The sequence below is a fragment of the Stigmatopora nigra genome, chromosome 1 (assembly GCF_051989575.1).
Source record: "Stigmatopora nigra isolate UIUO_SnigA chromosome 1, RoL_Snig_1.1, whole genome shotgun sequence".
In the NCBI taxonomy this organism is placed as follows: domain Eukaryota; kingdom Metazoa; phylum Chordata; class Actinopteri; order Syngnathiformes; family Syngnathidae; genus Stigmatopora; species Stigmatopora nigra.
This window is the reverse complement of record NC_135508.1, coordinates 10,398,759-10,416,335: the sequence shown is the minus strand read 5'-3', so window position 1 is coordinate 10,416,335 and position 17,577 is coordinate 10,398,759. Positions and strand designations below refer to the sequence as shown.

Below are 17,577 nucleotides of genomic sequence, written 5' to 3'. Positions count from 1 at the left end.
GAATGAATAATCTCTTGTGGGTAACTTTTGTTCAATATTGTTGTTGGTGTTTTAGATTAAAAGAACATTTTCTTTTGAAATAGGACTGTTATTGCTGTGGGGTGACTGACCAAGATAAACCTCCCGTTATCCTTGACGCTCTAATAATTTTGGGGTCGTTTAAAATTTATATTTGACTATATCTTACCCAGAAGCACCCATATCGTTCTTATAAAGTACATAACAGCACACTCACTGTCAATGAATGCTTACTTACTGAGTAAAATTGGGTCTTTGAAAATTAAAGAGTACAGTCTAGATCAGCTTAATGAATAGAAAAATCCTACACTGGTAGTATACAAATCAAATGCTGCAACTTAAATATGACAAATAATTAAAGACAAACTCTACTAATTACTATTGCTGGTTGACATTTTGTTAGTTCTCCTCTTATATCAACCATCATACAAACTGTAATTGTCTGTCACAGACACAAAATGAAAGAGAACCAAGAGCACAAAGCAACGCACCCCAAATATAGCAATGAGATTTTTAAAAGAGGACGAGAGAAATATCCACAAATGCTTGAAAGAGTAAGGGGGCACACAGAAACGGCAATTAAAATAACTACTATACACACAAATTATCATCTCTTGATCTGTCTTCACATCAAACTTCTGGAGACGGGAGTTGAGTTAGAGTTGAACATTCATTCATTTTCTGTACCGCGTTTTCTCGCAAGGGTTGCAGGGGTGCTGGAGCCTACACCAGCTGACTTTGGGCACCAAGCGGGGGACACCCCGAGTTGGTGGCCAGCCAATCGCAGAGCACAAGGAGTAGGACAAACATTCACACTCACACTCATACCTAGGGGCAATTTAGAGTATTGAACCAGCCTACCCTGCATGATTTGGGGATGTGGGAGGAAGCTGGAGTACCCAGAGAAAACCCACGCAAGCCCGGGATGAACGAGCAAACCAAACCGTTCATACGCATTTGAATTGAGGACACTGAATGCCACTAATTGGTGTTTAACATAATTATGGAGCTAGACTACTAAAACCTGCCTGAATTAAAAGGTGAACATGTGACAGAAGACTAGTTGCTAAGTGATTCTTTGATAATTTAAATACAGTAAATACACATACCTTCTTCTGGAGGACATTGACCTTTCTTTCTTTGACATCCAACATATCCTTCATGTCTCTGATTTCTCCTGTTAGAGTGCTTTTTTCATCAGTCAGATCCTGAAGCTGCTTGTTTTTCTTCGTCAGGAACTGCTCTTTTTCTTCCAAACGCACCCTTAGGGCATCTACCTAAAGTAGTCAAAATCACAAAAACTAAGTAGATTGTGGAAGATCAAACATTTCACAGGTAGTATGCTAATAGTAACAAATAAGTAACCACGTTAAATATTGAAAAGACAAAAAAAAATAGACTTGCAGTATAAAATGGGAGTGCGATATTTTTAACCCCACGTTGCTCACGTGGAATTTGTGGTGAAACTAATGTTTCACTTAGATCTAATTTTTGGCTTTTGGAAGTCGGACACGTTCAGCTTTGCGCTAGTAAAGTAAAAGTGTGTCTAAGTATGCAAAATATGATCGTGGCCACAGCTGCCAAATATCTTCCAGTCGAGAAACACACATTAAAGTCTCCCTTAGACATATATCAATGTTCTGCTTGACTGCCTGCTGAGAGGATCCCACACAAACACACATAAAATGTATCTGGCTGTCATGGTATTATATGCATCTCCCTGGGATAAAACTACACCCTTGTCCATTAATCAAATATACATTACTCACTCTCCCTAGAACCTATATAGACATACATATATACGGTATATTCTTATAAACACACTTGGTTTTTTTCAGTATTTTGACAGGAATGATAATGCCAGATTTTTTTTATTAATATATCTCTTTTGCATTTGAGTTTCTGGATGTGCAGAAGGCAGCAAACATGTCAAAAGCACACAAAGGTTTCCTCTCAAGGAGTTGCATTATAAGCAGGCTAAGACCCCCCGGTGTAAGATGGCGCAACTTGTTTTATATTGCTCTGCTGGCAGACAACCAGAGTCAGACAACTGAGCCAAGTTCTGTCCTGCCCCTGCAATACTCTCACACACACACAAACCACTCACATAAACCAGGTGACACCAACTAATCCTTGCACCTTTGGTATGTTAGTGTGTTCACATCAACACAAGATGAAGTTCGGGTTCTGCAACGTGAGTACAAAGAGCACAGCTACCCTCCAATTCCACCTGGAAAGGAGCAATTTAGCAAGAATGTCCTGGAGAGGCTGAGCAGGAAATCCCTACTCTCACCTGCACAGGCCCACTAAGCTGGGATAGTACAATAAGGACACCCAGCTAATACCCTCTAAAAGCACCGAGTGCGGCCAGACAGAAAACGGGGGGACGAGGAAGGAGCTTTAAGGATCCCATAGAAACTGAAGGAAAGTTCAAGAAAAATATGTGAAACATCAGCTGTATCAATCACTCACTCCATTAGACCGTTTCCAGGAGAAAGATGTTCTTTTCATTGACTTTATTTACACACCTAAACAGCACTGACTGGAAAAACCATGAAATGCATTCAGATAGTTAAAAGATTCATTTTTGAATATTCATTCAAATTGTAATCTTCGCTATCTGTAGTGAACAATTCTAGGTAACTTTCTCAATGAAAACAAAATCCCCACACACACAAGCACACTAAATAAAAACACATCCATTTGAGCTGACTTCCTATTTCTTTCAAAATCGCCAAATGTGTATTCTGGACGCTGGTTAGCAAAGTGAAACAGAGGCTTCAGGAAAACATCTTCTCTGTTTGTCCTCACCTCCCTTTTTCCTGCCTCACATTTCATCATAAAAGTTTTTTTGGCAGCAAAATCGGCAAAGGTATCAGGCCCAAAGCGAGCTCTGGACCGCAATAAACAACCCAGGGACAATATTAGTCGACCACAGTTAGGACGGCAGAATCAGAGACGATGAGAATATCACGGCAGACTGAGTCCCGTGGACACTTAGACAAGTTTACATAGTAACTGTTGCATTCCCTTGAGGATACGAACTCACTGTGGGAATTTAGTTAGGCCACTGAGATGAAAAACATTCCTCATGGACCACAAATATCCTGATGTAATATTTTAATTGTCTGCGACCTTAAAAATCAGTGTAAATTGATACAACATAATATCTACACTGGATATGAAATGGCAATACCCTCTGTAAATTTTCATGTATTAATATCCAAAAAAATGGCCTCAAGATAAAATGTTTCATTACTTTTTCCACATCATTGTGAAAACAGGCCTATTCAAATAAACTGGAATCCTTTAGGGGAGAAAATTGAGGAAGAAGAAAAGTATCTCTGTATAAATCTTTTTTTCTTCTTTTTAATTGCAGTGCGACATTAAATCTATGAATTAAGGAGCTAAAAAATATATCGGTTAAACTGCAATATCTGACTCACTGAACCGTTTTGAATTATATAAACTATAGCAGGATGATTCCTCAATTTTAATCTTATTTATGGCACGTAAATTCTTTTTGATTCAGATAATCCAGTGCTGGAATTTGTCTCCATCTATTAAAACATATGACTAAATAGTATCCTCCTTTTTTATTCCCACAAAACTTCACAAATGCTGTTGCACACTGCATTTATACCATACTTTAGTAAGCCAGTAAACCAAAACAGATTGCCTGCAAGGGCCACATGTTCAGTCAGACAGGGTGGAGTAAGGGGGATCCTAGGCCACCCTAAAGTTTGTTGTGTCATTTAAAATCATGGCAACGCAGCTGTTTGCCCACAGGCTACAGAAGTAACAACAAAAAAACACAGATGGAACGACATCCCGCACACACAAGCACACCCACCAAGAGAAATGTGATAATTTGAAAATACAGTAACTTAGATTTCTTTTTTTAAGGCTTGATGTATTATAAAAGTAGATGAAATTATTGCATAAAGTAGAGGAAACAAGTGGTACCATGCTGTCACCGTATATGCACTCTCAATCTATTATCATATAAAACATACTCCACTGACTCAATGGAACATAAGCATACAATTTTGCATTCATTTACAAACTGTGTTCCTTCTTTCAATACTAATCTTGATCATCACAGTTTCGGAAAATCAATTGGTAGTTCCTATGGAGTCCTCATTTTCAACATTCATCCTAATCAGTACCCAATGTAGTTAAATGCAGGTTTATCCAAGTAGACGTGATTCAATGTACAATAAGGTCAGCACATGGATTGAAACAAGCCTAAGAATGGCTAAAAACATACTCCATAGCCAGCATATTCATGTGAACACCCCAAAAACACTAAAAAGCAAGTCAGCCATTCTTCCAAATAACTGTTTTATGTCAGACCGTGTGTGTTTTCACTGCTAAGAAGAAAACAATTCAAAATTACTAATTTGAGGTGCTGTACTGTTGTAGGGTTTGGATATGCATTAAAATCTGCAAATAAAAGTACAACATTGTGAGCCTGAAATGAGAAATTTTGAGAGAAAAGAACACCATGTGTTTTTTTTTTTTCCGGCTGGATCGGCAGCCTCAATTTGATAGCAGACCCAGCCAGTGTGCATGTGTTTTTTATTGATCTTCAGTGTGTTTAAACACTGAAAATGTTCCACAAAAGGACACATGTGCGATACATCATCGGAAAGGGGACAGTGTAAAGCTGAAACGGCATTCCATTTGCGCTAAACAGATTTTGTGGATATGTACATGTATATTAACACTCCCTTAAATATAATCAGTATTTAATCAAATTAAACATCTCTTCCAAATCATGACCTCTATAACTCCGGTTTATATGTTTTTTCCACGTGGCCTCTACAGGGGGTTTATTTTGGACATAACCATGTTTGTTCTGGGGAGCACAAAAGCATTGCATCTTATATACTAAATCCCAAACCTCACAAACTAACAGAACCAGGGGCTGAGAATAGTAACCATGGTTGGTTATGTTCATATGAGGTTATATTAAGTCATAGTCGTATCTACTTGTGAGCTGAAATATTGCCTGTTGCCAATATAGTACACTTAGAATGACTGCATGCATATATGACATTGTTTTGTGATACAGAATCCTATAAATTGGGAAATTAATAGATAATGGGAAAAGTTCATAAGAGTCATAGTGTGTGAAAACATCTAAGGGCTCTTTTGTTTTTAACGCATGATCATCATTTTAACATGTGGAAACACATTTTTTTTACAGTCACAACTTTTTTTGTGTTATTTAAATAAGGAAAAGGCTTTCTGTCAGGTCACCTGATCTGCGGGATTATAGTTTCACCCATGCATGGCCATAATGTGTGCAGGAAGGACATGCACACCTGCATTATGCTTTGGTTTTCAAGACAGACAGGCAATAACACTTATCTGCAGATGAATTCAAATTCAAACAGGGCCATGTGGAAGCTGTCCTCAACATTGACTGACAAATACATCCACTGCTTTTAGAGACAGTGTTACTTCTTGGATTGCCTCTTTAAGTGTTGCTCCCATGAGAAATTGTCTGCCAATTACTGTCAGTCAAATGAACCACAATTGGCAAAGTTACTAACGCATAAGCAGTGCACTGGTGTGGATCTGATAGCTTTGGCAGGAATATCGACTGGGACAAAAAAGAAATGTGAAAAAGCAGAGATGAATAAATATGATAAAATGATCAGATGGAGTTAAAAGGGAAGTCCTGTGAGAATGGCTCTCTGCAAAGGTTGAGTGATCGACAGGTAACAGATAAATGCAGGGCAGCACTTGCTTGGCCTGAAAAAATCCCAAAAAGCTTTACTCATCCAGAGGTTTTCCCAAAAAACCAAAGACCTTCTCAAGCAGGGAAACTGCTACTTCACTAGTGACCTCCTGAGACCGGGTAGAGATGAGAGGCATGCAATCAGCCCTAAGAGTGGGTGTGTTTTGTATGTTTGTGCTTAATAGTATGCATGTTTGGTAATACTATCAGATCCAATTACATGTCACGAGTCTAAGCATCAACCATCATGGATTTAATTTCACTACCTCAGTATGAACCTACAATATCATTAACAACATTCACACATCAACATTGAATATAATGACTCGTATGGTGATTAGAAAAAAGCTACTTATTCCGATTAGCAGACCTTATTTAAATAACTGGTAGTATGCACAAGGGATTTAATTTGTTATTCCTTCTCCATCAGTCATTAAAACAAGTAGAAATGCTCTTACTTTGGAAGAACCGTTTGAGAATGGCTCTATTCTGTCCTCACACGAGTGTTTTTGGGCAACGTTATTGACCAATGCAACTTGATGTATAACCCAACAAACACGCATAGTACTCCCAACATAAACTTAAAGTAGCCCAACACTTGCATCGGAAGTGAGAATTGATCGAAATTTCTTAAAATATGGTCGTACTGCATGAATTAGTAACAAATTCGAGTGAGAATTTCAATTTTTGAGACCGTCACTGCCCCCTCCGCCCCACTGTTAGCGGGTGGCGATGGGGTGGTGGAGGTTAATAAATGCTCTCACAAAACCACCCACTGAAATCAAAACCACCCACTGAAACCAGTCCCCATAAGTATGATGTATTCACGGCAAGAGCCAAAATTCCTTTCGCATGTATGGACAATTACGCCTCATTTTGAGCCAAATTGCTTCCTGTAATGATGAGTGGACAAAGTTAGCAGGCCACTCTCAACTTGGGAACACAGAGAGATCTAAGGTATCAGTTCCAAGTCTTGATGGAGAAAGAGTGATGGAGAAAAATGTTAAATGCTCCATGCAGACACATACACACCATTGCTAAACATACAACAGGACTCCATCGCTCATAGCACAGATAAAATCATTACGGCCATAAAGTTTACAAACTTCAAAGGTGGCCTATTGTAGCGATTTGGAAACTTAATCAGTGTCACATTGTGAGAATGTGTCTTTAGAAGGGTTTTTTTTCCATCATTATTTGCACCTGTGCTTATATGTGCACTAACCTCTGTCTGTAGAGTATTGGAACGTTGCTCCTTGGCGTTGAGAGATTCCTTAAGCACCTCAATGTGTTGTTTGCAGTCTGAATTTTGATTGGTCAGTGTTTCCAGTTTGGTCTGCAGAGCCTGCATCTCAGACTCTTTCCTGTTCAGCTCTTGCTTCTGCTGCTCTATCTGGCAATGGCATACAAAACACATTTGTTAGTCATTCTTAAGAGGACTGGTGCAAAATGCAAAAAGCAAGCACATTCTTATAAGCGTAAGTGAATTGTGCATGCATTTTTTGCACAAGCAACTGAATGCAAGATTCAATACAGAGTCTTATGCAAAGATGCTGAAATGTTCATTTTTAAAAAGTATTTTTTTTGCTAGTGGGGAACTCAATATTAATGAATCAACATCCTACTTTTTATATGATCACTAATTCTGGCACCAAACCTAATTGCCGCACTTCAGCTGTAGGACATATCGATGGAGGACCATCCATGTCCCCAGACCCAGGAAGGTCACCCGGGCCCACCCGAGTGGCCAACAACTCACATTTGGTATTAGGACGGGGGAGCGCACGATCGACCCTGACCCACAAACCCACCATCAACAACAAGTCCACACAACGTACAGGGTACCCAAGAACTCCCCCACCCACCCAATCGGGAGTGCAGAGGGGACCCCATGGCCGAGCACAAGAATGGCGCCCCACTAGAGGAAAATGACAGCCCTAATCCTCTCTACCAGAGGCAGCCAGCAGGCCACCGCTGGAGACTAAGCAACCATGTGACAGAGGAGACAGAGATTGGGGCAAGAGAATGAAATGATATCTCTACAGGACATTGGCATGGACTGTCCATTCCCATTCCAGCCCCCTGAAAACCCTAAATGAAAATGGATGTACCTAAAGGTTCAAATTGTCATAATGAGAAGTGAAGAGTTTGTGAGGCTATTTGGGCATGCTTCCAAAGGCCAGGCCTGAATAAAAAGCCACTAGGAAAAGGAGTGGGAGTGTTATTATGCCAAACACATTAGGATACACTGGAGTCGTGCTCAATTTTTAAGAAAGTTAATAACATCATGGTTGTAGCATGCATCACTCTCAACATGCAGGTGTCTTTCTAAAATATTGTACCTTGTTCTTCAGGAATTTCGAATGGCTTTGATAAACCTCCACCTGTTTGAACTCATCGTGCCTGTCATCAGGATGTAGCAAACCATTGGTCTTTAACATCTGGACCTCATCTTCTAGGTCTCGTATGTTCCTCTCCAATGAAGAGATCTTGGTGTCCTGCACCAGCAACGGCAGGCAGATTTCATTTTTATAAGAGATTTTCTGCCCCACGTTTGCACTTAAGCTACTATATTTCTTTTAAGCCATCAATTCATTATTCACTCGAACACAAAACGAAGTTACTGTTACGTGCTATTGTATTGATCTTGATGTAATGCTACTTGCTGCAAGCAAACTGAAGACTATTGAACAGAGAAGGGTCGTCCTCTCAAGAAACTAATAGAAACCCAACGGCTACCAATCGAACATTCGGAAAATCTAACCTGTGTCACAATGACCAAAACAGGCACGGAAGATTTGAGATTTAATACAAAATATTGTAAAAGAAATGCCAAATTTCTCTCCAAATCCTGTTATTTGAGTAAGGTACTGAGCAAGTTAAGGCTGGCAAGCCAGTGTACTTGACGCTGTGGACAGGTCCTGTGAATGTGTTCATACATACATTGAATGCTAAACCTTGGACGACAAAAGAATGAGAATTGAATAAATGGAAGCAGATTGCATGATGCCATCAGCACATGCCAGAAGTAACATGGAAGCATCTGACCTCCATTACTATCTCTGACGTCAATGCTGTCCAGAACATGGTCCTGCAAATTCTTTTTAAAAAGACATTGAGACAATGAAAATCTCTGTACCCTGAAGGACAAGGATAGCACTTTTCCTGTACATTTTGTTTATTAATAATGGATTTTCTGTTGCTGCTGTTGAAAAAAGCAATAAAAACAGATACAACAATGTTGTATTAAAATATTTTAAATGTGATCTGTATTTCTGTAAAGCAGCTTAAAGGAAAGAACACAAGACACCCGAAATAAAGAATGCAAGAAATTCTTTGAAGACTTAAGCTGAAGATGGAAACAGAAAGAAACTAGCACTCATCACCATACCTGCCAGATAATGTCAGGATCAAAACAGAAAGGTGGTGTGGTGTTCTGGAAGGACAAAAGGGAAATTCCCAGTACGCATTACAAATGCAATGAATGTTTTCAGAAACTCAGTATACCTATTACCTGGTAATTTTAACTGTTTGTTTTACCTTTTAAAATGTATATTATTAGGATGCCAGTCTTGCCTACAATATATGCCATATGTTAAATGAACTAATGGTTGTGCACACCTGCACATATGGAAAGGTGACTGCAATTTTATTTCCACGCTAATGACTTCAAAAGCGTGAGGTGCGAATGAAAGCTTCCATATGTGGCATTCAAAACTAATTCATCAAGTACATTACTCTCCATGTGTGAATTATAAATTCAAACTATAATTACTAGTTGTCCGATGACAGTGGCTAATTCAGCTCACATTACAGCAGGGCTCATCAATAAATTATATTACTGTTACAAATGATATCTAAATTAGGTGATTAAATGTTGCTGAAATAAACGTTTCCATATTATATAAGTTAGTTTATGTATGAACTGAAATGATCACATGAAGAAATATTGCAAGTCTTCACTTCAAGTATCATATTCTGTAAAGTCGTACCTTCATATCAATTACAGTCTGCAGAGCCCTTGACTTTGCTGGGTCTACTTGCTGACTCCGCCGATGGAGCTCTTGAGGGGGAACCCGATAGAAATATGCTTGGCGGCTCATCATCTTTAGTCTTCTTGAATGTCTATAGCGACAGGTAATTATTATGAAGCTATTCAACTTCTGACCATGAAAGGGAGTGTTGTTTTTATATTTAAGCAACTTCCTGTTTTGGTGACCCCCTTAATATATATTGTGTTTCTAAGAGCAGGTAGTCTTACCTCTCCACAATGATCTCACCAACGCAATCCTTCCAAAAATTCGTCAGATGTTCGTACAACCAAAGCACTGTATGATATTCCTACTCTTTTTTTTTCTTTTACCTCAGTCTCTTCTCAGTTGTTCCCACTCTTGAATGTTAACACTGTGGGAGCGACAGTCTGTCAACGCATGCGCTTACCTTCTCCTATCAATAATTAATGATGAATTTTACTCATAACTACATTTGTACATCCATTCATTTAATTACTACTTGTGATAATGATGAAGAGGAATTAGTTAAACCATTTCTGAGGTCCAGACGGAATGGAATTCCTTGTAAAACAGTATTGAATACATCAACCTACTTTTTTGGGTAAACAATACCTACTTAAAGTACAACAGAAAAAGCCTTGTTAATTTTTTAAAATACAAAACTGGTTAATGTGAGTCAATGCATTCATAGGTTATTCATCTCCAAATTCACCTTATCTTGATCAAGATCGTGGGAAATCCGAGTATAACGCCACGCAATGCCTCTTTCCCCTTTTTCTTCCTTAAGAGCACATTTGTAGTATACATCCAACGCAGCACAGTTCAAAAGTGTGAAGCATTACTGCACATTAAATTACACCCTTCACCCTCGTCACACGGTATTCCAACACTATCAATTTTGCAAAAGATATTCAACCCTGAGAAGACTATATGTAGTTTGTGCAAGCAATACTATAGGGATAGTCTGAAAATTACATTTGACAGATTTCAGACACAAAACATTAACTCGTATTATGTTTCACTCTAATTACTTCGAGCATCTGGGATTGAATATTTTCCAAGCCAACAGGAATCTGGGTTTGATATGAAAGTCAATGAAAGATTCTGACTAAGGAGAGAATATCTGATGGATGTTTAATCTAAAATGATATCAGAAAATAATCCCCCAGGACTCCATACGAAATTTGATGCCAAACTTTAAATTGTGGCAGATTGGGAATATGCAAATTCAGACCTTTGACTTTGACAGTCATATTGACATGATGTCATTCAAAGTCAAAAGGCAATGAAAGGCACAATACTTCTTTTCTAAACAGAGACTCATTCACTGTTAGAAAAAAAATCAAGTCAAACTGTAAATGGAAACCCCTATGTGGAGAGCAACTGAGTAAAACGAAAATCTTATAAAGTTCTTCAATGAAATTAGATGAGGTGAGCCTTATCCTCTTGTCAATTCACTTGTGGATAAGGGATAAGTAGGGATTACCCCTTTCAGAGAAGGTCTGTTGGTGCCCACTGACCATGTGTGCATTATTGTGACTGTGTCTTGACTCACATTTTCGAATTACTGTGGCCTTACACGATTTCCAAGTGAACTTCTCATTGACAGCATTCCCTATTGAAGGATTTGAGTTCATCGTCAACATTGTCCGATCCCCTCAGTTCCAAAACAGCGAACATATGAAATTAAAAAAGGAAACAGAATAGCATTGAATGCTGCCATACTGAGAGAAATATGCAAAAAAAAAAGTTCAATTCGAGCCTGATAGAATTAGTGTCATAGACAAATTAGAGGATTTTAAAATTTTAAAAAATAAAATAAACAAAAGAGCGGTAAAGTCTCAAGCTTGCTGAGTGAGGCAGTGGGTTTGTTTGTGAGATTGTCAGGGGTGTAATTTTGTCCTGCTGAAACATTCTGGGATATCAACAGAGCATAGCAACCATGTGGTTCCCCAGGTTGTGGTGGGTTTCGGGGATTGCTGAAGTTTCACTTTTGATGGTACATGGAAATTTATTCAAGGGGAATTTGGGGCTTTTTCGAACTATTGGCTACAATTGTGTTCACATTGAGCTCAAAGACCGGGAGTCGTAAAAAGCCAAAGAAAGCATATGATGCTGATTACCATCGAAACAAAACTTTTTTTTACCAAGACTAAGCATCGCAAAAATTAAAACAGACAAAAAAATTGAAAATAGTATCAAAATAGATGTTTTTTTTTTTAAACATGGACTCCAGGTAGACATCAAAAAGTGGTCATGGGAGTTTTAGTTACTGTTCAAGGCAATAATCAATGCATCGTGAACTAGAACTGTCCTACAGATCACAACAGAATAGATCTTCAAGTAAAAAATGTGAGTATGTGCATGAGACCAAGCAAGCCCTTAGCAACAGGTCAGGGCTATTCTGGAAAAGAGCAATGGTGTTGCTGTTTTTATTATGTCTAGTAGGACAAGCGACTTGGAGAGTTAATTATGGGTGTGAGAGAAAGGAGAAAAGAACACTCTGAAGGTAGAGCATGCACACTACAGAGTAGTCTATCAGGGTTTACTGCAAACAAGGTTGTATCAAATCCTAATAGAACACTGCCTCTTTGTGGCTACTGAGAGTATTCCAACAGACATACAACAGATTCTTTAATTTATTTTCAACATCGCTTGACCCCATTAAGGTCGCTGGGTGCTAGAACCTATCCCAGCTGTCTTCGGGCTAAAGGTGAAATACAGCCAAGACTGGTCGTCAGTTAGTCATAGGGCACACATTCAAATAGACGAGCATTTACACTCACAATCACATCGGTAGAGTAGAAATCGATCCCGCGCACCCAGCACCGAAGTCAGCCCATGGAACCACAAGAACATTGGGTGGCCCTAGACATTATTCTGTTATTTCGTTATTTCAGTGCTCCTACTTTTTGTGATATTCTCGTTAAGTAGTGCAGTGTGTATATAATCTGTATCTCTATACATACCTAATTAATGTATTTGTGGAGTCAGCTGACCAGATTTATCTGTCCGTAATATATAGCTCCTCAATTTTACAAAGCAAATACAACCTATTTCCAGATTTCAGAAAGTCTGACAGCTGGGCAATGTGAACACAAAGTAGGAGAAAAAGTGCATTATTACACAGCACGTCCCCTGAGAGCAGGCACAGGCAGGTGAATGATGGCATGCACTCTATCCACACAAACTCCTCATGAGCATACCATCCAGACATAAACACAGACTGATGGTTCAAGTGAATTTACATCTGGTGAAGATTCCCAAAACCTTCAGACTACCAACTGGAATGGTATTATAAGAGATTACTAGTTTGTTTAAACCATTACCTAGTGGGTTCATTTTCAAATAAATTCCCCAAAAAATTGCCCTTCCTTTAAAATGATCAGTTTGTGCCCATCAACAAGCCGTAAAAAAACATGGAAATTGGGATTAGTCCAAGCTCAATAAAATAAGAATTGATCTTTGTTCCAACAATGACAGTAACAAAAACTAGAGCAAAACATATGTTTTTATCCTAGCTAAAGTTAGAGGAGCAGGGTCATTTCCAAAGAGCATAATGAACATGGTAATGGAAGGTGGTTTTGCTGACTTCCTCTGGAGCTAATCAAAATATGCTTGAGTTTTGCAGCACTACCAAAGCAGCCTTCAAAGTCTCTTCAAAGTGTGAGGCCAAATTACCACTCTGACAAGTCAACATAAGCAGGAGGTCTTGACAGGAAAAAGGTTACCGCATAGTTAAATGCGTGAAAAGAAATCATTTGATTAATTAGCGGTTAACCCAGGCATTTGACTTTGTGAATTCTTTGTAGACCACAAACTGATTAAAGTGTTAGCTAACTGAAGAATCAGACAACCTAACTGATTTTGCACCATTATGCTTTGTGTAAAACTGATTTGAAAACGGATGTTTTGGTCAATAACATCTTTTACGCCAATCCTTATTTTCAACGTGTGCTGTAGTTTGTGATTATGTTTTGAAGTATGGATATTTTTTCAATTCCAAATACAATTATTATTATTATTTACAGAAAAAACAAGACTTTTAGGACACAATGTCACATCATATATTATTAAAAGTGCCAAAGAATGTGATCAGTGAACTATTGCGATGAATACAGTTAAAATGACAATAACATTTTGCAGTGACAAGTGGCATAAACTGTAAAAATATGTATTAAGCAGGCAAGTCATTTCTTGACCACGTGTGTGTGTGTAATGTTCGAACAGACACACACACACAAACTACTTCACCTTATCTTTGAAAAAGAAATCCCTATACACAATAATTTTTACTTTCCCTTATTGATACAATCTGTGCACAAGCCATCCATCTAAAAGCACATGAATAACAAGATGCCAAACATTAAAAAATTGAATACTACTGTATATTCTGTGTATGCACAAACAAGTACTCACCTATTCCACACACATGCAAAGAAAACATTGCAATTAAAGACCAGCAGTAGCCAGAGACACCCAAAAAGAGTGAATATTGCTTCCCCAAATCCTGAGTGGGTGGGCTCTTGGTATAAACGCTAAATCGACAAGCTCCAGATGTGCACTAATGTTCACTCACGCACACAGTCACTCGGTGCAGCTGATTCAGAGAGAGAGGCACAACATGGAGCATGCGGACACACATACTCACTTACAGGTAGTGAAATTAAGAGCTAAGAAGATTTAAAAGTTAAAAATAACCAAAGCAGGAGCCAGGAAGCCAAGGCGCCATGCAGTCAATCCACCTGGCCACCTTGGATTACTATATATACACACACCTGTGCAACAATGCATTGCCATTTATAAATCAATTGTTGGTGCTCTTTAAAAAGGAGATTATGTAACTCACATACAGTGGTATGAAAAGGTTTGGGCACCCTTGATTATTAAAAAAGATTATAAATCATCTGTTGCGCACATGAAACTACATAAAGCACTAATTAAAAGAGCAGTCTTGTGAATAATGACCTCTAATAGAAAAGTGCAAAAGACAAAGTCAACCCCACCAAACACACACACACACAGTTTACTATAAGTACGTGATTCTTGGTGATATTTTACTGGCACACATAAAACTAATTATTTATTTCTTTAAGGACGTTTTAGATGCGCTACAACCGGTATTTACTTTGAGTATATATTCACAAGAGCACTTACTTTTAATTAATTAACCAATGTAACAGCACATATACTTGAGGAGATTTTTTTGTCATGTGCTTTAATTTTATTTCCAATAAACATATTTTTTTCAAATGGATGTTTGGAGATTAGTTTTTAATAAGGGTGGAGAAATATATTTGTCTTATTTTTTGCTTAAACTTGCATCTAGACATGGGTGTATACACTTTTTGCATCCTTTAGATATTTAAAATGAAATGTAATCATGGCACAACCGTGAAACAATAGCGCTAATTAAATGTAGAAAGTAGAATGTTGATGCTTTAGAAGCGACCCCAAACATTGTATCTTTAGTTATAACCTTATAAATATGCTACCAGAATTCAGTAAGACATAACAGTAGTAAATACGTTTTTGTACAAATTCAAAATTCAGAGTCTTACCTCTCTTATGTGCATGCTTTCGAGTTGTGCTTCAGCCTCCTGTGCAGCCATGGCTAAAATGCCTGTTCTCTGCCCATGGGCCCACTGTCCGTGAAATGGACCTTTGCCCTGAAGCATCTCCATGAGTCTCTGGATGCTCTCATCTCTGGCACCCAGTGTCTGTTTCTGAGAGTCAATTCTTAGCTCCATTTCTTCCAATGTCTTCTTCAGGTGAAAGAGTTCCTTAGCCTGCCGTTCATGCTCTGACTGCAGGTGGATGAAATTGTCATGTGGTGGCTGTGGTGGTGGTGAAGAGATGCCATCACACCCGGGCACCTGGCAAGGACTGCAACGCCGGACCAAAGTAGGGATGGGGACAGTGGCTTGATTTGGGCTGTGCTTTGGCCCAGGATGAAGAGTCCCGACTGGACTTAGTCGCTGTGTGGCTATTGGACTGGTAACACCATATCCAGAGCTGTGAACAATGACATCAGCTTCCTGATGCCTAGGATTGTATGTGTTGGAGGGGCTTGCTTTTAGGCTGTTCTTGGGTCCAGGACTATGGAGATTGCTGGGACTTTCTCGGATAATGTGAGTAGGACTGAGCCCTCCTCTTTGGTCATGGCCAATATAGATGTCACGACAGGAACTAGGTGTCCCTGATTGATGGGATTTCTGTAGGTGGCTGTTCATCTCCCTGTGAGCCCTCAGTTCCTCCTGGAGCTCCTGCACCGTCAATGGAACCTTGTAAAAAATGAAAACAGTCAACAAAATAGACTTGGGTCTCCTCTGTGTTAGTGTTTAACTGGGTATGTTTGTCCTCGTGGGGGGCGACATTGCACATTAAAAACACCAGGGGATTTTCAATACAAGTGTTTGAGATTTACACAGTACAGAAGTTGGCAATTGTGTGAGTCAAAAGATGAATTTCCACCACATAAAAAACACTGACTAACTTACCTGAATATTGTCTTGGTCTGCCCTGTGATAGTGCTTAAGGGCAGAGGTTCGAGTTCCATCCTCTCGCCTGATGCCTTTGTCTCTCTTGATATCTGAACTCCAGAAGTTGACATCCTTAAAACTGTAGCCTTTCCTTCCATCCTTCCCTCCATTAAGTTCTCTTCTTAAGCTGTCGTTTTCCCTCAGAAGATCTCTCAGCTGAGCTTGGACATCCGATGAAGGAGGTTCTTCGTGGCCAGTGGAATCCAGTGCGTGTGAATATCTCCCAGACTGGCCCTTTAGACTGGAAGTCCCATAATGGTGGTTCAGGTCAGCATTGTTGATATTTGGGTTGCTTGCCACACCAATACCACGACCACTGTACGAGGAGCGACTGGTGTTCCTTCCAAGAGTCATGGTGCCTTTGGGGTAACTGCCAGAGGGTTCAAAAGTATCCCGCTCACATGAATACATTCCTGAAGTGCCATAAGCTGCATTTAAAGACTGCAGGTTTTCCATTGATAAGGTTTTACCGCCCGGAGCTGTCGCCGAACCACAGGTCTGTTTAGTATTTACTATAGTGGGTTTCTTCAGATCGAGCCTTGACAGTGATGCTTGACCTCCAGATACTTTTGAAACAGGTGAAGACACTGAGCCAGGTTCGAGTCCTGAGCGGCAGCCTGGTATTGAACTGGTCTTGGTTTGTTTACCTTTGCCCTGTTTTGCAGACCTTGAAACGCGTGAATGAGATGCATTGCCATCTGCGTGGGTGCTGCTCTTTGAGACAGCAGACAGCTTAGTCTGCATTGGCTTGCCTCTAACATTTATAGGCATTTTTATTTGCATTTGAGATGATTCTCTTAAGGTCGATTATTTTTGTACTCCTTTATGGATATACTGTGGATAAGAAGATTTAAATGGACAATTTCTGGCCTCTTAGTTTCCACCTGGCCATTGTTGATTTGATACGGCTTGAGGCTGTGATTTTGAGTACTTAGTCCTTACAACAGAAAAAGCTTGCTGTTGGCAGCAGGGCTCCGACAATTCAGCAACCCAACATGACTTGGTTTCAGGTACAGGGCCAGACATCTTGGATCCTGGCCATCAAACAAAGAAGGAATAAAAATAAATGGATAGAAGCAATAAATTAAATTAGAGTCACAATTAATGGGAAATAAATCATTCATGCTACTGGGGTAGAGAAAGAGGGTGATGATTAATTTAATATGACAATAAATAGGAACCAGGGTACTACATGAGAGCAAATGGTTTCAAGGGAAGCCCAAACAACAGCTTGACATCACATCCATTTGTAGTG

The 17,577-nt window shown here is 39.2% G+C and overlaps 1 protein-coding gene across 8 annotated transcripts in view; it reads right to left on the bottom strand.

Moving 5' to 3' along the window:
- Positions 1–17,577, bottom strand: part of LOC144201440 (ERC protein 2-like) — an 88,049-nt gene that overhangs the window by 68,663 nt on the left and 1,809 nt on the right. For all 8 annotated transcript variants that reach the window (XR_013327343.1, XM_077724094.1, XM_077724066.1 and 5 more), the window contains 4 exons: positions 16,281–17,356; positions 15,342–16,064; positions 6,993–7,160; positions 1,128–1,295 (listed from right to left, as the gene is read on the bottom strand). Coding sequence is in view for 7 of the 8 variants with exons in the window: in XM_077724094.1 (XP_077580220.1) it covers positions 1,128–1,295; positions 6,993–7,160; positions 15,342–16,064; positions 16,281–17,105 (1,884 nt within the window). In the remaining variant the exon portion in view is untranslated. The remainder of the gene's footprint in view (positions 1–1,127; positions 1,296–6,992; positions 7,161–15,341; positions 16,065–16,280; positions 17,357–17,577) is intronic.